General features: G+C 49.8%; 1 protein-coding gene, 1 long non-coding RNA gene and 2 other non-coding genes across 4 annotated transcripts in view; 3 read left to right on the top strand and 1 right to left on the bottom strand.

Annotated features, from left to right (window-relative positions):
• Positions 1-162: 162 nt before the first annotated feature.
• LOC119126057 lies at positions 163-1532 on the top strand. Its single transcript, XR_005098572.1, has 3 exons — positions 163-267; positions 799-904; positions 1095-1532. It is a non-coding gene; the product is annotated as an uncharacterized LOC119126057 (long non-coding RNA).
• On the top strand, positions 639-729 carry LOC119126435. The gene has a single exon (XR_005098659.1). It is a non-coding gene; the product is annotated as a small nucleolar RNA SNORD88 (small nucleolar RNA).
• On the top strand, positions 941-1029 carry LOC119126436. The gene has a single exon (XR_005098660.1). It is a non-coding gene; the product is annotated as a small nucleolar RNA SNORD88 (small nucleolar RNA).
• Positions 1533-3002: 1470 nt separating the features above from the next.
• The window catches only part of shank1 (SH3 and multiple ankyrin repeat domains 1), a 26683-nt gene continuing 4715 nt past the window's right edge, over positions 3003-24970 (bottom strand). Inside the window, exons 2-27 of the mRNA XM_037257067.1 lie at positions 21728-22204; positions 18312-18515; positions 18120-18191; positions 17934-18042; positions 17440-17594; positions 16884-17051; positions 16574-16690; positions 16400-16477; positions 16255-16321; positions 15991-16160; positions 15785-15909; positions 15523-15686; positions 15330-15443; positions 15167-15242; positions 11424-11506; positions 11219-11343; positions 10974-11109; positions 10813-10893; positions 10565-10573; positions 10320-10346; positions 10183-10239; positions 9893-10008; positions 9607-9724; positions 5688-9084; positions 4492-5370; positions 3003-4154 (exon numbers count right to left, since the gene is read on the bottom strand). Of these exons, the coding sequence (XP_037112962.1) occupies positions 4076-4154; positions 4492-5370; positions 5688-9084; positions 9607-9724; positions 9893-10008; positions 10183-10239; positions 10320-10346; positions 10565-10573; positions 10813-10893; positions 10974-11109; positions 11219-11343; positions 11424-11506; positions 15167-15242; positions 15330-15443; positions 15523-15686; positions 15785-15909; positions 15991-16160; positions 16255-16321; positions 16400-16477; positions 16574-16690; positions 16884-17051; positions 17440-17594; positions 17934-18042; positions 18120-18191; positions 18312-18515; positions 21728-22159 (7158 nt within the window). The 5' untranslated portion in view covers positions 22160-22204 and the 3' untranslated portion in view covers positions 3003-4075. The remainder of the gene's footprint in view (positions 4155-4491; positions 5371-5687; positions 9085-9606; positions 9725-9892; positions 10009-10182; positions 10240-10319; positions 10347-10564; positions 10574-10812; positions 10894-10973; positions 11110-11218; positions 11344-11423; positions 11507-15166; positions 15243-15329; positions 15444-15522; positions 15687-15784; positions 15910-15990; positions 16161-16254; positions 16322-16399; positions 16478-16573; positions 16691-16883; positions 17052-17439; positions 17595-17933; positions 18043-18119; positions 18192-18311; positions 18516-21727; positions 22205-24970) is intronic.

The raw sequence follows: 24970 nt of genomic DNA, 5'->3' as shown, positions 1-24970 counted from the left end.
AATCAAAACCAAGTTGTGACTATTCATTAATATTGTAATAATAGTAGTGAGCGTCTCATGTCATCAGCTAATCGACGAGGCAGTGCTGAAATGAACTGGCAAATTAGTGAAATGGGGTTTTGTTCAACCGCTTTGCAGTTGCAGGATGCCCTCCGTCCACGCGATGGCAGTGCAAAAGAAGAATGTGACCGGAAGCCAGTAAACGAGCATAAAACCGAGTTGCCGAAAATATTGCGTTCATTTTCATTCGACTCTCCGACGTACGAGGTAGTACTCATTTTTTAATCTCAAATTATAAACTGAACTTTCTAATATATTTTATGCATGGCTGCAGTGATTTTGCGCGTCGTTTTAAAATTTAAGTGCCATTTTTTCCTGCACTACTTTCACGCTCTGTATTACCATTTCAGCCAAATTACAATTACACTTACGTTACTACTCTTTTACAGCTAAAGCACTACAATGCCCGTCATGGATTAATCGGCGAGGAAATGTTAAATTGGCGCATTTGTTCAATTTAGTCGCGTTCCAGTAGGCCTCCTGGACACGTGGTTAGCTTTCCAGATGCCTAAGTAGCTACGAGCTAACTCAACTGTTCCTCAAATGTCAGTAGTTTTCTTTGATTTTGCACATTAAAAATGCTCCTGGGATGACATGCACTGGGCTCTGAGACCACATGGAGATTCTGTGCAACTTTGGCCCTGACAAGCCAGAGTTTCTGAGGAGATTAATTTGCAAACGTTATAAATTTTATGACCACAACCACATTTTAACTTCTGTTCTTTCTTGTCTTTGTAGATCACCACTTGAGATCCTTATGGCATCATCCATGTGTGGACCCAGCAGGGTTGGGCATCTCGGTGGCCTCTCGGGGCTTCACAAAGCTGGTTGTCAAGAAATGGAGGTGATATAAAATAATGATTTTTGTTTTTTAAATACATTACTTCTGTGATGGATTGCACTGGGCTCAGAAATTTCCTGTTGATTAAAGTGCTGCTCTGCTCTTGACATGGCAGAGTCTGAGGATATGTCAAATCATTATTTTTTTATTTTAAGTGGGTGATCTCCCTGAAAGATATTTCTTTTTTTCCCAGGTTCACAGGTGATTGGTCAGACTAAGAATGATTTTGGAACATTCTTGTGGACCAGAACCTGCCCACTGGAGTGCACACGCCCCGCCCCCCCTACTGCGGTGCACACGTCCCCCCCCTGCAGATGCAGGTCTGGTGGTCGGACAAGTTGCTAGTGGTCAGGCCCACGTGATGGGTACGACATGAGCCGGGTGCTGGACATTGCGAGGATAAGATGGCGGATACAAGCAGCAGAAATGATTGGCCAACACCTTCCCAGTAGTGGAAATGGATGCAGTCCCCCCCCATGTTGTCTAAGATGGGCATGATTTTATTGTAATTTTTTTTTTTTTAATGAATTAAATTAGTTTAATGTTACAGTTTTGACTTAAGTTATTGAATTAAATTTTTTATTTTATACTTCCTATTTAAGTTGGTAATAAAATTAATTCACTGTCTAAATGGAATCTCCTTTTCTTTGCACATAAATTCATCTACATATGTCCTAAATGAACTGTGTAGCAGAAAAAATGAAAATTAAGCAAATGCTATAATTGTTACCATTTTGAATCATTTCAATTCAACTATTTTAGAATCTTATTGTAAATGCATTTTTGGGGAGGGGTTTCAAGTGAAACATTTGCTGCAGTACTATTTCAAATTAAAATTTGCCTCCATACACATTTGAAAATAATTTTGATGGGGCACGTGAGGCAATAAAAGTACTTGAGGCTATAATTCAGTCCCAAATTCTTAAATCCTGTTTGGCTTAAAATGTAACGCAGAAGTTTGCAGCAAAAACATGCCAGTGTATGAATGAATGATAGGGCTTAATTTGTATTTGAAAGTCAATTGGTCATTAATACAACAGGTGAGACTTTAAATATTAAGCCTCCCATTTTTGTTGACATATAAAATGGTCAAGACTCAATGTGACCCTGCTGTGTTTTTAAACAAGAAACCTGAAATGCAAATTTAGAACAATTGACAGGATATCATAATACACTTCATGAAGATTAACTTTCTTTTCCAAGCACTCACCATTGATATTTCCCTAAATATAAATTTTTAAAAAATTCGATTTATAGGTAAAAGTGTGCATGTGCAAGAAAAATTGCTTTCATGACTGAAACCCAAGCCCATGTATTAAAACCTTTTCATCTTTATTATATTCCTAACAATTTGTCTCTTAAAACACTTTATATTCATATATTTATAGGAATGTGTATATGCATGTCACATATACATACTATACGTATATATATATATATTTATATGTAGTAAATTACCTTTCCACTGTTCATAATCTCTCTTTTTTTCTTTTTAAAGATCTCTTAACAGAACAAAGCAAAATAAATGTTGCTTTCTATGCAGTTGAGCCAAATGTTTACAAACGGAGTCTTGGTGATTTGTCAGAGGAAGAAAGTCCGAAGCGAGTATAATGTTCCCGCAACTCTTCTCCACTGACAGAAGCAGGGTGTTTTTGCTCAAAAACATGCTGATCAACAAAAAATAAAATGCGGGGGCTCAACTTGGATAGAAAGCAGAGACGTTAATGATAATTCTTTAAAAAAACAAAACAAATAATCATATATGTTTTCATTTGGAAGACAAGAGATTCTGTATAGAGCTTAAAACCACATTAGTTTCACGCGTCCTTATTGTTATTCGCAAACATCCCTCGGTGACCAATCACAGCAAATTACGCCAATATCACCGCAAAAACGCAAAAATTAACACGGATGCAAAAGAGTGCGAGATAGAGCCCTTTTTTTTTTTTTTAAACGTTTAACTCCATTTCAACTTGCGCTATGTCGTTAGAATTTCAACGTCTTAGCGCTACATTAGCATGTTAGCGTCTCAGCGCTTTACTTCCAAAATAGGATTCAAGCGTGAAAGTGGGAGAGGAACAAACAAAAAAGGACTTTGAAATGTGCTTGAATGCAAAAATACTTTGTCTGGTACTCAAAGCGTACGTGGGAATAACAGTAAGGACGACAACGGCGAAATAAAATCTCCCCGCTAACGACGTCCGTCGGCCGGCCTGGTAAAAACTTGTACGAAGAATCCGAGTAGTAAAAGGAGTCCTCTTGGATGGGAAGAAAGAGAGGAACATGGCAGTTTGTATCCAGGAAGTTGTTTTGCCTCACAGGAAGTCCTCAATCTTCGCTATTAATTATCCAAATACTTATGATATAGCTCTATATATATATACTCTATATACCTGTATGCGTCCCATAAAGTTTTTTTTCTGTGTTTGCATTTAAGTCTGTTTATGTGTGTAAACCGTTTGGGTTTAGTTAGGTATCCTACGAGTGCCCTGAATGGTCTGTGCACTAGTACCCTATTTGCAGCCTCTAATAGTACAATTCAGCGCACGAGTAGAACGATAGGGGGGAAAAGTGAATTACATTTTTCTGTCTCTGCCTTCCAGTATTGTGTGACATATCTTTGCACTGGTAGAACACGAGTGACCTTGTACTTGTTCTACTTGTGCGCAAAAAATGTCACACAGGAGTAGAAGTCACGAGTGGAAGACACATCACTAGTTAGACAATTGTTCTGCTAGTGTGCTGAATTGTCTTAACAGCGAGGACCATTGCACTAGTATGATATGGACTCAACACTCAAAAGGGCTTTCCTTAGTGTGTGCAACATTTTGATGTTGTGGGTCTGGGCACTTGTTTATGCTACAACAACGTGATACAGTGACCATCAGTCTGTACATTTGTCATTAAAAGTGACGTCGGATCACAGCGCTGAGGTAAGCCTGGATATATTCTCCAGCGTCAACCAAAAAGCTTTTCCAGCTCCCGATTTGGAATTCCTACCGTTGCATTGGTCAGTCCTGGTATTGTGATGTCCTTTCGAGATGAGCGGGTCGCATACGGGGAGGGGAGCCCTTGGTTAGTCCCGACATATCCCGATGATTCCATTTTGGGACACCACATGATAATTTTTGGGGCAATCCACCAACTCCTTTGAATATCTCCTCTACCGCCACCTCAACTGTGACTCCCATCATCCATTCTTCCCTCATCCCGAGGAGAGAGGACTGACATGGGGAAGTGGCTGCTGGAAAGCCTGGAGTACACAGACAGACACACACGCACACGCCCTCACGCAAACACACACACACGCGCACACACACACACACACGCACACACACACACACACACACACACACAAAAGTCAGACTTTGTCGCTTTGTTTAGCACAGACAAATTTGATCACTAGAATTGGAATGTGATAAGCGTGCATGCCACACAGCCAGAGCATATAGGTTTGAATCTCTGCTACTCCCACATGCCAAAAACATGCTAATAAGGAAGTAAGTGCAGACCCGTTACCAATACATTAAATATTGTCTGAAAGAACATAAGGACGCAAACTGACGATACCATAGATACTATAGTCATACCTGTCTATCATCGATCTCAGGGCCCGTTCGATGTTCATACGATGGCCCACACGGGTAACGCCCAAATCCAGGTAGTCGTCCTTGGTGAGCGAGGGCAGGTGGGTGCCGTCGATCTCATTGTCCAGGAAGCGCTCACGGTGCTCGGCCAGATTCAGGTAGCCCAGCCAATCGGCCACGTCGTACTTGGTCCAGTAGGGCAGCGGCTTGGAGGCGAAGGGCTTGGTCGGGGTCGGGGGAGGCAGGTGGGGGTAGCTCAGACAGGTGGGCGGGTGCAGGGGAGGAGAGGATGTCCCAGACAGGAAGTGAGTGGGAGAAAGAGAGCGGGAAACAACCAAGGTGGAGTTTGGAGGAGGAGGGGCCCCGGAAGGTGCAAAAAGGGGCGGTGAGGGAGAGAAGTAGGGGTCTCCGAGAGTGTTGCCGTGCGAGGGTGGGGTGATTGAGCCCCGTAGATCATACATGGCACTGTACAGGGGAGAAGTCGGGAGCAGAGGGAGGGACGAGGGACGGGGGGGCCCCAATTTGGGCCTCTCTGATGGGGAGATTAGAGGACTGGGTGCCCGCCTGCGCTGGAGCATGTGAGGGTCCTTGCGGGACTCACGGTTTGGGATGAACTGGAACTCAAGCGCTTTGGTCCGGTAGACGGGTCTGTGCTTGGGGGAAGTCGGATAAGGGGAATATGACGTCGGGGACAGCGGGGAATGCGAGCGGGGAGGCTGCGAGGGGGCGGTGGGCTGAGGGGATGGCGAACGCCCCCAGTCGGGGTACTGGGAGGTGGGGGTCGGGGACGGGCAAAGGGAAGGTTGCGATAAAGAGATTGGCGACGGTGACTGCGAGCGAGCCGACGGAGGACTCAGAGCTGAGACTGAATCTTCTGAGAATCTGAGGAAGAAAAAGAGAAAGTCAAGTCAAGAGGTTTGGACTGAGTTTTTGAAGGGAGTAAGGCACCTACTGTGCATGAAAGTCAAACTACATAAGTCCCAAGTTTTAACTTTTAACCTTCAAGCAAATCACAGGTTACTTTGGAAATCTTGTGAGTCAAGTCGAGTCCCTGCTAAATTCAAGTTTGACCTGCTGTGCTACGAATGAGCAAATAACATACTGTAGCTTCCTGTTATTTGTGGGTTTTATAAAGACGTGAGGTGTCATCGTTGTTCTGTGTTATACTTTTAAGTTGAAAACCTTGAAGGCCTGTGTACCTGTGTCTGCTCAGGGGTCTCTGGTTGCTCCAATTGTCCTTAGTTCTCTGGTGCAGTTTACTGTTCAGCTCATTGATCATGTTTGGCTTCATACTCGATGCCGGAGGGTAAATCTTCTTCCCCTCCAAGAGTGCCCTGAACTGCCCCCCGGTCTCACCGCCCATCTGTCCTTCACCCCAGAGAGGCTTCATTTCGGGAGTGCGCGGGCGTTCAAAGTAAGGTGAGCTGGGACGCCCTAAGTTCTGCATTTCCCTCATGGCGTAGCCGTCCTGGCCGCTTTCATCTTCCGTCGTGGCGCCCTCCTCACCCTCCTGCTCTTCCCGTTCATGTTCGTCTCTTCGCCTTCTGGAGTGGAAGGACGCAGGGGCGGTGCTGGTCTGTCTGTGGAGCTCGCCCCCTCGACTTCCCTCTCTGAACCGGCTGCTTTTCGGGTAGGTTGACGCTGCTGCTGTGGCATTCTGCATCTCAAAAGTTTGGCCATCCAAGTAGCTCATGTACGACTCGAGAAAATCTCCACGTTCCCCCGATTCTGCTGTCCCGCCTGCTAACCGACTGCCCACCCTTTCCCCTCGCTCCAACCTGTCAGCCCGAACGTTAGCCAGGATGCTGTCCAAGTGGTGGTCGCTACTACTGCGGCTGTCCAGCTCTTCTATCCCAGAGTCGACCACTGTTTCCTGGGATTCTCCCTTTTTGGCGGCGGGGGGCGGGCGGTGACGCTCCCCTGTCCTGTGGTGAGTGCTCTGAATGGGGGTGGTGTATGTGGCATGCGTTCGCTCATGGTAGAGCTGTGTGGAGGTGCTTGTTGTGGTGGCAGCAGCGGCGGTTGTGGTGGCACAGCTTGTGGTCGTGGCAAATGAAGTGGTGCCCCGCAGAGGGGCGGAGGTGGCAGCCGTGGAGGAAAGGGCTGGGGGGCCCCGGTAGGCGGGGGGCGGCGTTACGGTGAGCGGGGGCGTGGGCGAGGAGCGCCCCGGAGCATGGGTGCTGTTGTATAGGTGGTGAGGATGGGACACGGATAAGGGTCTGTGATAGGCGCCTGGGGGCGGGGACACGGCGGGCGGAGGTCCGCTGGTTGACGTGGGCTGCAGGATCGAAGGTGAGTGGCGAGGTGGTGGGTTGGGCGATGTCTGAGAGGGGGAGTGAGCCGATTGGGTCAGATTAGCTACCTCGCTGTCATAAGACGTGAGGCTAGAGGCGGTGGAGTCGCCCGCCTGGGGCGACGGCAGGGGCGTGTGAGTGGGAAACGCACTTCCAAATAGTTCTTTTTGGACAGGTGGAGGCGGTGGCGGTGGTGGGGGAGGTGGAGGAGGCGGTGCCTTCTGTTGGCTTATGTTGGGGAGAAGCCGGCGTTGCGAGTATCCCCTATCGAAGCTGTTGGCAAACTCTAACGGCGGTGGGAGGGGGTCTGCGTAGACAAATTCATCATCTGCATCTACCGACGGGGCGGGCGGCGGAAGAACCATCAGGCCAGACCCGGTGTTCCCAGAAGAACCGTTCGTCTGCTGAGTACTGGTTGGTAAAGTGGAGGTCGTGGTGCGGGACGAGATGTAAGCGTCGGCTTGACTCTCCATCCTGAGGAATGAGGGCCGCCGAGGCTGCTGGGATGCCTGCTCATTAGCGGCCTGTTCCGCCCTCCTCATGTAGACTTCCTGCTCTTTCTCCCGCTGTTGTTCCCGAGAGGCCTCCCTCTCTCGCTCCCTCGACCGCTCCCGCTCTCTCTCCTTGAAGCTGGGCTGATACCCTTGGGACTGGTACGGGTGTGTGTGGACCGTTTTGTCCTCCGAGAAGCGAACTCTGAGCCCCTCGCGAGTGCCGCCCGCTTCCCGTTCTCTTTCAACACCTCCGCCCCCCTCCTCGGCCCACACGCCCCCTCTGAGGATTCTCGGTGAGGGTGGACGTCCAACGGAAGGAGTGGTGGCAGCCAGCGAAGAGGAAGTAACTAAGTAGGAGCTGGAGGACTGGGCGGAGGACGAGACCGGCTGCGAGGTGACAGTAGACGAAGGGAAGACTACGCTGGACATCTGGCGGATGAAGGGGCGCTCCGGGCCCCTTCTCAACCGACTGTCGTCTCGTAGGGCGCGCTCTCTGGCTGCCAGGGCGAGCCCGAGAGGCGACGTGGGATCCAGAGCTTTTCCTGTCAGCGGGTGAATGAAAGTGGAAGACGGGGCGGGCTGTCTGCCTGCAGCGGTGTACAGGTCGGCAGGAACAGACTTGGGCTGATAGTCCAGGGCGGGCGAAGAGTATTCCGGTAGTCCAAAGGCTGGAGGCATGCTGCGGGTGTGGTGGATGAAGGTGTCCCCGGAGAACATGCCATCGTCAATGGACTTTGAAGGCCGAAGCTTGGAGTTTGAACTTTCAGTTTGTGTGTTGAGCTGCTGCTGCGACAGGTGAGCCCGCGTTAGTCCTCCCATGCTGTCACTACCCAGACCCATGTCTTCGTCTGCGGACATGAATAGGGAGGCGCTCTTCCTGCGGGCTTCGTGAAAGCGTTCGCGGTCCCGACGAGCCGCACCAACGACGGCTGCCCCAAACTGGCTGGTAAAGTCCAGCCCATCCTGGGCTCGCATGGACGGCAGCGATGGCGGTGGCGGCGCTGGAATGGAGGGAGGCGCAGGGGGCTGTGAGGCAGGGGTACGAGAAGGAGGACCATGATGAGCTTTGGATTCATCCGCCTCCCCTGGAGCGGGTGTGTCGGCCTCCACGCTGCTGCCCTGGCTGCTACGCCCGCTGCTGCTGGTGGACGGGGCCTTGACGATGATAGTGGGGATGGGGATGGAGCTCTTTTCCACTTTGCCCGCGAGTGTGCCCTGGGCTGCTCGCAGGTCCTCCACCTTGGATTGTTTCACCAGGGGACCCTTGCCTCTCCGAGCGCCACCTTTAGGACCCCCTGCTCCTGTTGCGCTGCGCTCTAGCCGTTGCGGTTGACCCGTCTGCTGTTGCTGCGGCATGACTGTCGCAATGCTGGATGGGGGGATGGCGCTGCTGTAGCCCCTCCGAAGACCAGCCGCTTTGACGCCACCACCACCACCGAGAGGCTCTCCAGTATTGGCAACCTTACGCGTAGCAGTCCTGCTTTGGGCAGTGTGTGTGCCCACATGGGAATAGAAAGTTGAGTAGTCCACTGCTGTGCCGCCTGTCCTCTCCCTGCCCAGTTGGGTTAAGTGTACTGCCTGCGAGTAGGGCTGGTAGTACGAGGAAGCCACCATGGACTGCGACACGGAGACCGAGGGCTGCTGGGAGGCCTTGGCTCTCCAACCAAAGGGCGGCGCGGAGGAATAGGGAGGGTCCGGTGGTGCAGTGGTTGGGGGTGGCGGGATTTCATCCGGGCCAGGCACTGACAGACTTCGGGCAAACTTCATACCCGGGGGATGCAGGAACTGCTTCTCCTCCTCGGGCACTCCTGGAAGCACAAAGGAGGACACAACCAAAAGTTGAATTTGACTGGTGACAAGAAAGCACAGGAAAGCTGAGGATGCCTGTCTCTAGCTACCTGCCCGTCTACCCGCCGCCAAGTCTGTCCTCAAGCCAGTTAGTCACCGGTAAAATAAAAAGACTGAATGTGAAACTTTGTGACTCCTTTAGTGGAAATAAATCATTGAACAAGTGACCACATACCTATCTTGAAATTGTAATGTTACTCATTCTAATGACTAATTTATATTTGCAAGAATAAATTACACCCGGCAACTCAACAACAACGTTTGTTGTTATTTCTCAAGTGAGAGTAGGCACACCTTCATAATCATAATTAGAATGTTTACAGCACAGGCACATGAGAGCGACACAACAGTGGCCTCCCACACACACACACGGAAGGGCCACAGACACACAGACCAGCACAGACCAGCGGGTCTGGAGGACAGACAGATAGGCGGACGCACTGAAGGACGGACGGACGGGTAGAAGAAACAAACCACCTCACCAATGGATTTCTGCCGCAGCATACCATGCGGGGGGCCGTGAGGCGAGGCGTAGTGGCCCCGCTCGTAGGCCAGGACCAGGCCGGATGATGCGGGGCCGGCCTGGTCCGCGTAGTTTGGCTGAAACAGCAGACAGTCATTTCATTACACAAACTAGCGTATGTAGCTTAAACACACAGGGTCAAAAGTAGGTTTTGAAAATGACAGGTACCTTGATTGAAGAACAAAAAAGTGAAATCTAAAGCAGTGTTGGACCGGTACCAAAGAAGGAAGGACACACGCACGCACCTCGTTGCTATAGAAAGTCCGCCCTCTGTCCCGTTTGGGCCCCTGTCCCCGCGTCCCCGCCGCCTCGTTGGTGCTGATTGTCTGCTGAGCCGCTGCAAGAATTTCATCTAATTTATCTGAGAGTAAGAGCAAGGAAAGAGGAGGGAAAGAAAGGAAGGATGGAAGAGGAGGCAACACACACCATAATGAAACAGGAAAAAAGGGGACAACAGCCACACAAAATGGCAAAACGGGGAAAAAGGACGGGACGAGGAAGGCGGAAAAAGATGGCCATGACGAGGCGTCCTTACTCAGAGCCATCTGATAGACGGTCCGCTTCTTCTCAGCCACTTGGGACGATTCCAGTTCTGAAAGGAGGAAAAAGGCGAGCAGTGAGCGCACACAAGCGCAGGATGAAAGCAACCAAATAGTGGATGGGAGAGATTACCTGACTTTTTTTTCCACGGGGTGGCAGCTGCGAGGAGGACAAAAAGGACACTCGTCTTTGGCGGGAGCATGACAGCATTGTTATGCAGAATACTAATAACGTTCCCTGCAGCGGGACATGCACTTGGGTGCAAAGATATCTTGCACATGACAACAAATGTTATCCTGAGACACTTTTCCGTTTGCATGCAAAACTTCAAAGGAACACAAATCACAAAGTCAGAACAATCAAATAAAAACTTGCACCTCTTTCCACTTTCCGATTGCATCGTGAGGGTACATAAAAAGAAGAAGAAATTGTCAAACTTCTTTAGTTCGTTTGAAAACTGTTACGCAATAAATATTGCTGCCCCATGTAGGACTGGAAGGGCAAAACATCTACAACATTCTTGCTTTTGAAATTTTCAATATTTTGACTTTGATTTGAGCCCAGAATTTTTTTTATGATGCAGAATGTAGCACAACATGACAAAGTAAAAGTAGCCTAGCCTCACCCATCTCCTCTAACTCGGACGTCATGGACTTGGATCGCAGAGCGATGGCGGGTGTGCTCAGCCTCTTGCTTTGCTGCGGGACTGCAAGGCAAGCACGCCGGCGGCCACAAGAGGTCACTCACGAGGCTCCTGTCATCTCGCGCTCACCTTCCCTTCCTTACTTTTCTTGCGGGCGCCCTCCTCCATGTCGGGGTTGCGGGTCACCATGACCACCTTGACCATCAGGCTGTTGCCGCCCTGCCGGATCATGTTGACCACCTGCCGGTGACCCACCTTCACCACGTTCTGACCATTGACCTGCAACACAAGAACATTCCTATATCCCTCCGGTATGGATGACTTGAAACGCCGTGGTCTGAATTAAAAAAACAAAAATAAGGCGAGACGAGTCATGAGCGCAGGTTACCTCGATGAGGAAGTCGCCCATTCTAAGGCCGGCCCGCCAAGCGACACCGCCCTCATCCACTGACTCCAGGTACTGCAGGGCGGGGAAGGCGGGCGTCGGGGTGAACTCCTCGATGGGGGTCTGAGCTGGAAGATGACAAGAAATCAACGCGGTCCCGCTTGTTGACGTCGCCTCGCGCTCCTCTCTGTCTCTCTCTCTCTCTCACCTTTGGCACCTCTCAGCACAAAGCCGAAGCCCTCGCTGTCTTTCTTCTGCAGAAGCACCGTCTTCTCCTTGATGATGTAGTCGCTGACAGGTGAGATGTTTAGTTGCAATGCAAGCTACAACTTTTGGGGTCACAGTAGCAAGTAAACAGAAAGGGGCCAGAACGAGACTTCAAACGGCTCGGTTGCCGGACTCACAGCACCACAGTGAGCTGGTAGAAAGCTGGTAAAAAAATCTCGTCAAAGCATCTGATGAGACCCTTTGATGGTGCTGTCATCTTTGGGCTCACAAAAATGGGCTTTTTATGTCACCCCAAAAAAACCCCGAAATCACGAGTAACCAGGGAGCGAAATGCGTGCCTTGTCAAACACGTTTGAAGGCTTTGCTTTCTTTTATCAGCGCGGTTGAGTTACACAAAGTCTACTCTCTGCGGATTTTCATCCGGTTTGCTGCTTTTTTTTTCCAAGAAACACCTCAAAGCAGGAGTTATTATTACACACCAGCGCTAACTTTTCATACACATTATCCAGAAGCAAAGGAAATTGATGCCGAGTGACTGTACAAAGCTCAGAAGTCAAAATATCAATTTTAAGATAAGATGCCCTCCCAAAATGTGACTTTTTACGTTCAAGCTTACAAAATTGCTGGATTGAAGCCGACAGAAATGGGCACGAACGGAAGGTGGAGCTCCGACAGATCGCTTTTGACCGCATCGCTGACAACAACGCCACCTCACACAACATGCCATCAATCCACACACCGCCAGAGTGCACGTGCTGCTCACACACACGTTCGCTCAGTGAAACGCGAGCACACATGCCCCCCCCCAACACACACACACGCAAGCAAAACACATGCGGGCGCCGCAACATCTGTCAAGTCGTTCCAATCGATCCTGCCTGCCATAACGCCGAGGCATACGACTCCCGCCTCCGGCTACCACGGCGACGGAAGGATGGGGAGGAGGCGGCTGCAGGTGGTGCTCGCAAAGAAAAAAAAAAAAAGGAAAAGGCTGGCCAAATACCTGTAAATGAACCAGATGCTCCGATTCATCGGGCCCAGCATCGGCCAGGAGGAGGAGAGGGAGAGGGAGCGGGAGAGATCCTCCTCGCCGCATGCCCCCGCCGCCATTTCCTCCCCTCCCTCTCCTTCTCGACAGTGTCGAGAGGCGACCGGCAAGGAGGAGGAGGAGGAGGAGGAAAGGAGGAAGAAGAGGAGGAGGACGGGAGTGGGAGAGGGCCGCACTCCCCCAGCCCCTTCATGCTTAAAAAGACGGGAGGCGAGCGGGAGCTGCGTTGGATGCGACAGGGATGGAGGGAGGCGGCGGAAGGAAGGACGGGGAGGGAGATGTTTGGAGAGAGCTGAGTGGCTTTCTTCAAGGAAAGGGGCGGGGCCTACTGGCAAACGCGCACATGCATCCAAAATCACTTCTCTGTCATCAAGTCCCATTCATAAAATACGTTGCACCACACAGTCCGAGTGAGTGACAGCTGTCAGTCATCAATGATGCAACACCACCAAATCTGGAGACGTGATTGGCTCAAAGACAGTGAGGTCAGTTCACTGGCCGTATTGTGGCCCATACCACATTTTCAACAAGGCTTTCATACAAAACACACACGCACATACACGTGCTTGGCCAGTTTCCTTCCAAGCGTCAAGGACTCTGCGGTATGACAATTAGACTATGAAGTCATATCAAAGCTCCATCTGCACGCGTCTCTTCGTCTCTCTCAGCACGACGACGGAAATCTTTGAAGGCTAATTTGGAACGAATCCGGCACTCGGGATAAATTGGGATGCAGCACCAATATCGGAGCTTTGTGCTACCGGCCAACCTCCGTTTTTAGTGGGAAAGGCATCTTGTCGCTTCATTAGTATCTTTTGAAGCATTTGGAAAAAAAATCCAATGCATTTAAGTGGGCTTTGATTGTGCGTAGATTTTCACGATTTGCTGGCTAGGCCAACCCCCGCCCGCCCGCTCCCTGCAAATGAGTGGAGCTCCACTGTTCCATTCATTTTTTTTCATATTTTCGCACGCAAAGTGTCCGATCTCGGTGGCGATGACAAGAGGGTCAATCGTGAGATCGGTTCACTCGGCGGTTGTTGAGCACTGAAACACGCCTAGTGGTCTGTGGGGCACGTTGGACAAGTGCCGGCTCGCCAGATGGCCTCCCCCCCTCACCCCGCCCTCACCCCGCCCCTGGCCCTCACACAGCTGTCCGTCCAGATCGTCTTCAAGCGCTAGAAAGCAAAGTCGTAAAGGCCGACGGCTGTTTGGCGTGAGCCGACCAACTGGAGACAACCTTCCTCGTCGGAGGCTGCAAATCCCCAGTTTTGTCCAAACATTAGCACTTAAGCTCACCTTTTGAAAACAAAAACAAAACGAGTGCGTGACTTTCTCCAAAACATGCAAACAAACATGGTGGCCGGCGATTCCGTTTGGCGATGAGGAGCGAGCCCTTATACGCATGAAGACATGCCGTCTGTTCATCTCCTCCGCATGACATCATTGGAGGCCCGGCGGCAGGTCAGACGAGGACGCATCAGCGCTCCGGCTGCTTTACGACATTTGCTCGTTGGGGGTTGGACCGAAGGACTCCTCGGGGAACGGTCAACAACAATACACATTCAATTGCTCATTTGCAGCTCACTGGTGATTATTAACTGTGAATATATTTGGATCTTGGATGTAGGATTTCGATTTTCTGAGCCCGATGCCGACTCCGATATTTGGCAGAATACAATGCAGATAACCTATTTTGAAAAATAGGCTTTCTTGGTTCTTTCCACTCCCAACAATAAAAGCCTGAACCGCAGGCCAAAGACGTGACTGTTGTACAATACGTCCTGTCTGTCAGTATCGGTTTAACTTCACATGAGAGAAAAACTGGGGGAAAAAAAATGAATCAGACTATTTTTTCCTAGTGGGCTTCGTGGTACATTTACATTGAAAAAAACAACTATCCCCTTGGTTGCCCTTCAGCGTGTGGCCTCCAGATGGAGACACCACAGGGGAGACAGAGCGACTGATGGCTGGACAATTAAAAAGTGAATGTGGGGGGGTTGCTCGGCTAAATTAAAAAACAACGGTGGGATGCTGCGACGGTCACGGATGACAAGAGCGTACTGGGGGATTTGACCCGTGTGGTGTGCCCGACTAAAAGCCACCGCTTGAATTATCCACCGTGACGAAAAGCATTTTAAAATCCATAAAATATGATTTCGCCAGAGACGAACACGCTTGGCCAGAGAAGAGGAAGAGTCACAGATTGAAAGAAGAGTTGGAGATCATAAATAGATTTCTGCTAACATATGACAGGATTGCAGGCTGGCACATTTTACATCTTGCCCTCCAGTCAAAGTATCAATAAAAAAATGCTACCATATTCGCAGTAGCTTAGCATCAGTTAGCGTCTAATGGGTCATTTTAGGGGACAATTAAGCAGCACCTGAAGTGTTCCACTTCAAAATGAGTGTGCAGATGTATGAGTCACCTGAAATGAAGTGAACAGCTGGCATGCTGTAACACCCCCCGCCCCCTCACACACAACCCCCGCCCCATCACGCTGGTCCTCCTCCAGGGAAACTGTGTCTCGCGGTCACAACACATCGCAGTCACAACAAAGACGGAGGCAGAGTGACTCAGCATGTGCTACGTCCAAACACACCAACACGCACGCTCGACGACAAAGCGTAGCTGTGAATGAAACTGTAGGTGGCACAGTGGAGACGTTTTCTTACCTGGGAGCGTCAAAGCTGTCGTAGGAGCCCACCGTGTAGTGTCGGAACAAACGCTTGGCGCGCTCCCCGCGGCTCTCTGGAATCACAATCATTAAAAATTAGGCTTGGACTTTACATGTGAAGCTATAGAAAATGATTCAAACAAAAAAAAAAAAAAACTGACCAGATTTGCCTTCTTGACTTCGGAGCAAGACTTCCTCCACACAGTCGGAGGGGAACCAGCCGGTGCGACCGCGGACCGTCCCCTCCCAGTAGCCTCCTTCGCCCACGCTCAACACTAGCCAACACACACAAGAGCCGCACATCACACACACACACACCATCTCAGCGCCGACGGGTCGGGCCTCTTTGCTCACCTTTGACCCTGTCGCCCTTGCCAAAGCTGATTTCCCGCTCGCCCTGGGCCGAGTGCGCCCGCGTGGCCACAAAGACGCGTCCCGGCACGGCGCTGTATAAGCGCCGGCGCTGGCCCGCCGTCTGCGTGCTGGCTGTGCCGGTGGCGGCCGGGGCAGTGGCGGGCCTGACGGAATTTGATACACAATGCAAAGTGGGCTGACTCGTGACAGACCTCGGAGGTTACGATTGAAATGAAATTAAAAGCAGTGGTTCTCTGCTCACCCTTGTTTGCGACTCTGCTGCCGGCTACGGTCGTCCTTGTCCCCCATCCTGCCTCGGGACGGAGACCGCGTCCTGGCCCCGCGGGGACTGCTGGAGCTGCGAATGGTTCCTGTGTGTTTGAATCCCTAAAAAGGGAAGATGGCAATCAGTCTCTTGGGACATCTTGCATTTGAGGTCCGAGGAGCAAAACGTTTTTGCAGCGGTACCTGCACAGAGACGATGTTGGTGCTCAGCGAGTTGGGCACGGCCATCCACTCGGGCAAGTTCATGCTGTTGTCACTGTTGGCGCGCAGGAACGGGTGAGGGTGAGGCAGCGTCAGGGTGTGCGTGCTCTCGCGCCTCTGGGGGGCGTACTTTGGAGACTCCACGAAGGGAACTGGCGGGTGAGGGTTAGTGGGAGGTTAAGGAAGTTGGCCTTCGGCGGGAAGGTTGAGGTGGTTTTCTGCTCAAGAGCACATTCCAGGACTGACCTACATCGGCGTCCCGGTGGTTTTTGATGATCTCCCCCAACTCGAAATGACCCGACATGACGGCCACCTGATTGATGACATCACAAGTCTTACGCAGGCAAGCAAGCAAGTCGTTTCTCTCGCAACATTGGTTGCCAAGTATGACCTGGAAGGGTGTTTGGCCGCTGTTGTTCTTGGTCTCTTTGTTGGCTCCTCGGTACAGCAGAATTCGTGCACAGCTTTCCTAAAAAAGATTACAAATAAATGAACACACATTAGGTACACCTGTTCATCAGCTGTTGTGCTTAAATGTCTTCAATATTTTGCACAAATTTTGTACCTTGTTGTATAAAGCACATAAGTGCAAGGCAGTGTTTCCAGATGCATTCTGGGAGGTGGAGTCTGCCCCGTAGAAGAGGAGGTGCTCCAGGTGTTGAGAATTGCCGTTCTGACACGCCTAAGGGTGGGGGGGGGACAGCACACACACACATACACGGCACACACACACTCAGCACCATTTGTACAATGACAATGGCTTCATTCGTTCCTTCCCTGATGATGATGAGGATGAGACTACCTGATGGTGACATGGTGGACAGACACACACAGAAGATGAAGATGAAGAGGACTGTAGCGGCAGCCGAGCAGACCTGGTGCGTTTCGTCCCAGCCGTTCTCGTCCCTGATGCCCAACTTGGCGTGGTGGTAGAGCAGCGTTTCACAGCACGAGGTGTCGCCCCCTGTCAGCACAGTGTGGTACAGCGGCGTCAGACCCCGACGGTCCTTGTAGTCCGGGGAGGCGCCCAGAGATAGCAGGACCTGCGCCCAATAACAAATTACAGGGGGACAAGTATTTATGGATTTGTATGGTCCATCAGTTTACTTTCGATAAAGATTGTGCTAGGCGGCACGGTGAGCACGTCTGCCTCACAGTTCAGAGGCTGCGGGTTTGATTCTACCTCCGGCCCTCCCTGTGTGGAGTTTGCACCCTCCTAACTGTGAGGCGGACATGTTAAACAGTACACCACCAAACCGCCCTACTGCATAGAAGCAGATCGTAGAGCTTAATGCTGGAATATAATAAGTAACGTTGTGCGTGTGTGTGGGTGACAACGTGGGTGAGTGTGAATTTACTTGAAACGCTCTTGCCAAGAAAAAAGAAAAGAAAAGAAAATTTTTTGCAAAAGCCACGTGGCGGTGTTTGTACCAGCAGGGCAATATGGCGGTGGCCTCGGACGGCCTTGTGGAGCGGCGTGAGGCCATCTTTGGCACGGAAGTCGATGTGGGCGCCCCCGTCCACCAACACCCGGATGGGCTCGCCGCCGCCCGGCTCGCACTGAACCGCCAGCGACAGCGGCGTCTCTGCGGGGCAGACACAAACACAGCCACACGAATGAACATAAACATACCCTCCCCGTCCCCCGCTGTTGACAGGAGGCGTTAAGCGCATTGCCACTCACTCCCTGGGCGACACTCCGCCTGCGAAGCGAGCGTCAACACACCCAAGTCGGCAGACACCGGCAGGAGGCGCCAAGAGCAAAGTGACACGCGGGCATCCGAGGCTTGCCTTCCTCACACTCTGCCACTTTCCACATCACAAGCTCAAGAAAATGAATCACACTTTACTGACGACACAAATGTCATGTATCGTCGTGTGATTTCATTTTCTGACATTTGTGGGTTTTTTCATGTTGCGCTTACCGCCGGTGTCAGTGTCCTGGTAGTTGGGATCGAGGCCTTTGTCCAAGAACTTGCTCATCTTGTCCACACCGTTGGTTTGGATGTAGTCCATGAATTTCTTCAGACTGGCCTGCGTGACGACAGACGCACAAGTGGAAGCTTGCACTGGCATCCTCCGCCTCCTTTTTTTCCCCCGAAGTTGTTCACCTTGGTGTGCAGTTTGGCCAGCTGCTTCTCATCCAAGTTGGTCTGCTTGTACACTCGAGTCTTGTATCGGAACTAAGAGTCGAGAGTTAAGAGAAGACTCATGACACATTCTTTGTCTTTTAGGCCAAACTAAATTGATGATAGTGCAGGATCGTCAGGAAAATGAGAAAGCAAGAAGGTGCATATGTGTACCTCCAAATAGGGCACACCCTTCTCAAAGGACTGCGGGTACTCCTTGAGTAGTCGCTCCTCCTCCAGGAATTTGGCGTCATGGCCGTCGGTGGCCGGCTGGAAGAGGCCGTAGTTGAGGACGTCTCGCAGTGACTCTGTGAGCGAGCACAGCACCTGCTGCTTGGCCTTCCACACCGTCGCGTCTGGGTTGAAGCGCAGGCATTTCTGCCAGGGGGTGCATTTCACATTCAAATTGGCGAATAATTATAGAGGAGAAAAAGTCTAATCATGTCTCTTGCATATATATTAAAACAACTCCTCAACTGTATTTTATAGTAGATATTTGAAGGAATGAGAGAACAGGAGTCGCAATGGACCTCCCGTGCAGCAGGGGGAGACAGTGGCACAGCAAACTAGGTCAATCCCAGTGAGGAAGGTGCACAGAATATGAATGGCTGTACAGTACACACACACGCACGCACGCACACACAAACACACACACACGTGCGCACACACACACACACAGAAAGAGACACTGTCAGCAAACTGAAGAAGTTGCAACACAAAAAGGGAGGAGGACTGTTGTCACGGCGACGCCGCACAGTCGCGCCGTGATTGGCCCTCACTCAGAATACACACATTATTGCTCACTGTCGCACACACACACGCACACACGCACACACACACACACACACATGTATACACACACATACGCGCACACACACACGCACGCGCACACACGCGCACACACACACACACACGCACGCACGCACGCACGCAGGCACACACAGAGATTTGTGTATGCATCACATTCGTCCTCCCTCGGTTTTATTCACTGTCTCGCACAGCCAGCACGGTTTCCAAGGCAACCGGTTCATTAGCCGAGCAAGCTGCTTGTTGCCATAGAGACTTCCCGTGGAGATGGGGTAGTTTGTGTGTGTTGGGTGTGTGTGTGTGTGTGTGTGTGCGCCTAAAGGGGGTGGGGGTTAGAATGGAGGGCAAATGATTGAGAGAAGAAACGGTGATGATCAGTGTGGCTCAGTTTCACGTACATGCACCCGCAAATAACACACAGACATCCACCCATTTACAAATTGTGCTGATGTCTGAAGGGGGAAAAAAAAAAACCTTTGAAAATGGTAATTGTTAAGCAGCAGAAAACGTTTCAACCGGGATATCGAGCGGCACTCCCTCCAGGAATTAGACGGCTCCACCCGTTCCGCTAATTAGGGCCCATCACAAAGACGCCAGGCCAGCTCCTCCTCCACCTCCTCAACAAGGACGCCTGCCTGCCCGTTTGCAGACGGCTTATGTAAACATTCTTAGCAAAAGAGTTCCCCCGCACTGATCTGCTCTTTGTGTTGAGGACGTCTTGAGAAACAGACAGGTAGCAAAGCAATTACCAAAGCAAGACAGTGGATGATATGCTGCTGGCACATCATGTCCAGCAGAGCGCACAACAATGATGTCACATCATCCAAAAAAAAAAAAAAAAAAAAGACTTGTTTCGTTTCACTTTGTAGCCACATGACAAGTCCCCGTAAAAAAACTAAAGCAAAACCGCGCACGACATGCAGCCACTGCAGTAAGGCTTGCTGAAGAACATGAGGCAAACAGAGTCACTCTTATCTTATTCTTCTTCTTCTTCCTCCAGTAGAATGACATTCTGCAGTTCCTGTAAGCGTCCCAATACTTTTGCACTCACTCCTGGCTCAAAGCGGTCGCTCCCTGGTCTCATTACGGTGCAAATTAATGAGCCACCCGGGTTTACTGAGGGTGAATTAGCCGACACGTTGAACGTAGCTGCCGCACGACCAAGGACCTTCCAAGGGGTGAAGGTGAGAGCACGTGTGTCAGCAGAAGTGGCCAATATTGACGCAATAAACTTGATGACAATTGATGAGTTGAATACGAGGCTAGAAGGAAGCTAGGCTAAGTGAAACCTAAAAAGAGATGAAACCAGGGGAAGTTTAGCAAGGCAGGAGCAATCTAAAGCTTGGCTATGTGCTAGCTTGAATAGATACGCTAAATTGGGGACAAGCTAGTTCGCTAGATGCCTTGAAGACTGACTGATATTATTAGCGTTGATGACAATATATTTATAAAGCTTAATTGACTCAAAATGAGGTCGAGTTGAAGAGAAATGATCACTTTTATGGTGCCTTTTACGACTCCCGCGTGGATTTACGCCGCCATCCTCTTCCATGTGCGCCTTCTCTAATCACGCCAGCTCGCGCCTGCCAACCTCACTTCACCTCTGTCCGTCTCCATTTTACCTCCACTCCCGCTTTCTTTTATTGCGCCTGTAACTCTCTCTCACTCTCTCTCTTTCTCAATTCCCAAATGGCCATCTTTTTTGTCTTCCAGTTAGCCATCCTTCCCATTTGTCCGAATAAACAAGTGCGCCAACGTGAATTATTCATGTAGGAATTTATTTAAAAATGGAGAAATATGCGGTGGATCAATAATACATCACACACGTCAGCCAGAGAGGAAGAGAGAGAGGAGGCACAGGCATTTATAGCCACTGTTAGCTACAGACTTTCAGCTCTGGATGTGATTGCTTATGTCTGTTTATTTTTCACGTGTAAAAATTTGCACAAAAATGTTTGTCCACGAGTAGTTCTCTTTTTCCAAAGCCTTCCTACAATCCAAAACAGCTGCTTTGCCCATTCAATTTTCGCAGAGATTGAAATTAACATTAAGATGATTGACATGTAAATTTGGAAATATACTTGCAACAAAAAAACATTCAAGTATTTTGGCAGTATGTTTTTGTATGTTGACACAATAACCAAAAAAATGCCTGCCACTTGACTCAATTGCCTCTTCACACTGCCACAGGCCACATTCAAAGTGATGGAATGCGACAGCTCATCGATCCATTCAGACTGAAGACAAGCACTCTTTATAAAAAAAAAAAAAAAAAAAGTCTTTTCCTGGTTGTATGGCACCATTTAGGACCTCTTGTTGCTTTCGACTTTGCCTCTCCAAATGCTTTTCCAACATAGAGTGCTTTTGAACTCCACTTGGTGACAACCACTGTAATGGCGCTTCAGCACTTTTTTTTGGTCTGAGGTCACCTTGAACGTCTGGCTCTTGAGCTCAAGCACAGTTTAACTTGATAGTGAACCTCTCTGCTACCATGCTAATGAATCAAACCAAATTAAACGTAGAAGATATGATAGGTTGTAGGTCAGCGAGATGGAAATTTTGTTTGGTAGAAGATTCAACAAGAAGCTAGAGGTAGCTTAGGCTAACAATATAATAGATGGAAGAGAGGATCGGTAGAAGCTACACTGATGAATGTGCAAAATGTTGGCTAAAAAAGTAGTGTTGTTGCCATGGTGACACAAAGGGAGGCTGGCGCTTGCCAAAACGCGTTGTGGCGGCCGCGTTGGCGTTTCTTATTTTCAAGCTCCTCAGCGTCCACTCACCGTTTGTTTGATGTCCGGAATGCCAATGCGGAACACCATCATGGCGATGTGGGCGTCTTCGGGGGGCGGCGGCCCAGAGCCGGACGTGCGCTCCTTCTGCCTCCGCTGCTGCTGATTGGCCAGCTGCTGATGCGGGGGATTGGCCGAGTAGGGATTGGATGCGTGACCCGGGTTCCCAGCTCGTCCGGCGCCTTTCCCCGACTGCCTGGGCCCCTCGCCCCTGCCGCCACCTCGCCGGACCTCGACCTCGTCCTCCAGTTCGCCGTTCTCCTCCTCACCATCCTCGTCGCGCTCGTCTTCCTCCATCTCCTCCTCTTCCTCCTCTTCCTCTTCTTCCTCTTCGTCCTCCGCCCCCGGGTACGGGTGTCTGCTGTTTCCCAGCATCCTCTGGTGCTCCTCGTCGCTGGTCAGCGGGCTGAAGGGCATCGTCATGGCGACAGCAAAGGCGGCCCCGACGCCATCATTCTTGGGCTGATCCTGCACAGGAAGGACAACATTTCCAGGGACTACGTGAATGGGCAATAAAACTATAGCAGCCCCGCCCCCCCAAAAGAAAACCCACACAAAAAATAAAGCAATGACAAGATCAAAGTAGCCATGCTAATCTGGGCCTGATAATCTGTCCGTCAGCCATCCATCCTTCTACCGACGCTCCTCCGAGACCCGTTTCCACTGCGGGGTCAAACTCATCTCAGCGGCATTTTAAAAAGCGTATTAGCCCCGCTAACCCTTCGGTGATAGTGCCAGGCGGGGGCCAGCATAAGGTACGCTAATTTTAAAATGCAAAAACAAAATAGCACTCATTAATATGTAATAGTAGATTAGTATAAGAAGAGGGTGTCCAAAAAATGGGAGTAGATGAGCGAGGTTGACTTTTTCTTTGCGTGGCACTCAAAGGCATCTTCGTCATGCTAGCTCTGCCCTCACGTCTATCTAGGACACTTGTATAGATAGAGCTTCTCCTTCTCTCGGTCCCCAGGACAAACTTCCAAAGAACACATCGGCCCACTTTCTGCCTGTTGAAAAAGTGGAGCGGCCAATTTGCCTGACTGCTTGTTTGACACGGTCGCACAAAAAAAAACAAGGTCAGTTTGTGTGATTGGGTGTGCGCTACACTGGTGCGTACACGTGTGATAGCCAGGACATACTTAAGTTGCCACCCGTGAGACCTTCAGGTCACATAGGACATCACATGATCATCCGCCTGGTTCCGCAGGGACCAACAAAGTCACACATGGCCTTCTTTTACCCGGCTCGTGACGCAACAGTTCTACTCGGGGGACGAGTGGCGACGGCCTCTACTGAACAAACCGTAGAAGACCTCAAAGAGGGTGAGGTCGGACACTTGCGCTACACTTCTCTTTTTCAGCACATTTCCACATTTCTTTTTGTATTGTTCAATACGGTTTATTTTGGATGTTGATAATTGCCTTCGACTCTCTGGTTTAGCTGGAACAAGTCTGGCTAACCTTCTGACACGGCGCTCATGCTGATAACCGCAATCCTTCTGCTCACTATAATGGCAATATGGAAATTTGAAATTGTGAACATCAGCGTCATTCAGTGCCGGCCGGCGTCCCACAAGCACCTCTCGACGGACCCTGACTCATCTGAAGCATCCCAACGATAAAGCCACAAGACGTCAGCGCCTCTGATGCCTGAGCGTCGCCGCGTCCCATCAGAGTCGCCTGGAGTCCCCCCACGCCAAAACCAGAGAGTCTCTGAGAGGGCGGCACAAACGCAAAGCACACAAAGGTGCCACAGAAGACTTTTTCAATTCATGGATGTCATAAACGGAAGCTGTCAGCTGCACAGTGTTGTTATTAATGAACTCAGCGGGTACAAAATTTATTATCACAAGACAGCGGACAGACCCTTACAACAAAAGGTTCCCTGTCAATTAACCCGTGGCAGATATGTGAGCCAGGACGCAGTCTGATCAAGACAATTCATTAAAAAAATAGACACGCATCTATCAGGACACCTACTAAATATACTATAATCAGACATTAGAAAAAGCTCATAGCACACTTCCAAACAGAAATGTCATAAAAAGGTATTTTCAACATATACTGAAATAATGACGATGGCGCCTGAATTTACTTTTACTTCCGGAGCGTGAAATCTCATTTACCCTATTTTCCGGACTATAAGTCGTTCCGGAGTACAAGTCGCACCAGCCATAAAATGGTTAATAAAGAAGAAAAAAACAAGCCACACCGGAGTATAAGTCGCATTTTTTGGGGGAAATTTATTTGACAAAATACAACACCAAGATCAGACATGAATAGCCAACAACAGGCTGAATGGTACGGTATGCTAATGTTGCACAAACGAGGAACTGAGAACGTGCCTGACGTAAGAGTTATTCAAATAACTACAACATAAATAAGTTTGTCGAACCATCCGTGTCACTCCAAATCATTAAATTCATCCTCTGTGTCACGTATAAACAACTCCCCTGACTCCGGAAGTAGATGCGGCGCGTCCTCTTGTACGTCACTGACGTCAGACTCCTCGTCAGTTGCAGTTCCAATTATTCCACAGGCCTAGAGCGCCCTCATGCGGTTTAGTGTGAAAATAACATGTGAAGTGATTTACTAGTAAGGAAGTAATGTGTTAATGATCAAGTAATAATGTGTTAATAATTTCACATATAAGTCGCTCCTGAGTATAAGTCGCACCTCCAGCCAAACTATGAAAACGATTGCGACTTATAGTCTGGAAAATACGGTAATTGAACACAAAGTTGTTCTTCAGTTGTCTGAATGACGGCAACTGGAATCGCATCTTGTCATCTTGTGGCTCTCACAGTGAAACTGGGAAGATATGTCCAACGGGATGCATGAAAAAGTCTCAAGTCCGCGTTTGGAATTGAACGGTATGTTGAGCATGTTGAGTTCAAGTTGTTCTATTGGGCAAATTCCTTCAGTCAGTCATGCTCTTTGAAAGAAACCCCAATTTCATCTATAGACTTGAAATTTGGTGTATTTATACAACGGAACGCATTGAAGAAACCAAGCCCAGAATTGAACAGGAAGTTGTCCAATTTGGGCGCATTTTGTCAGGAGAGTCCCTGAAAAGTGCCTGACGCCAGCTTCACTGAAAGACACGAAAATGGACCTTTGACCTCGTCAAACAAACTAGCAGCTACCGTGGCAACTTTTGCTCGACTGCCATCCTCCAAGCGGCGTGTGAAAGTCTTCCTATCCTCTGGAGAAGCCACGACGGCGCCGTGGTCCG

The sequence above is a fragment of the Syngnathus acus genome, chromosome 8 (genome assembly GCF_901709675.1).
Source record: "Syngnathus acus chromosome 8, fSynAcu1.2, whole genome shotgun sequence".
Taxonomy (NCBI): Eukaryota; Metazoa; Chordata; class Actinopteri; order Syngnathiformes; family Syngnathidae; genus Syngnathus; species Syngnathus acus.
Note: the sequence above shows the minus strand (reverse complement) of the source record. Positions and strands in the feature narration are given on the sequence as shown.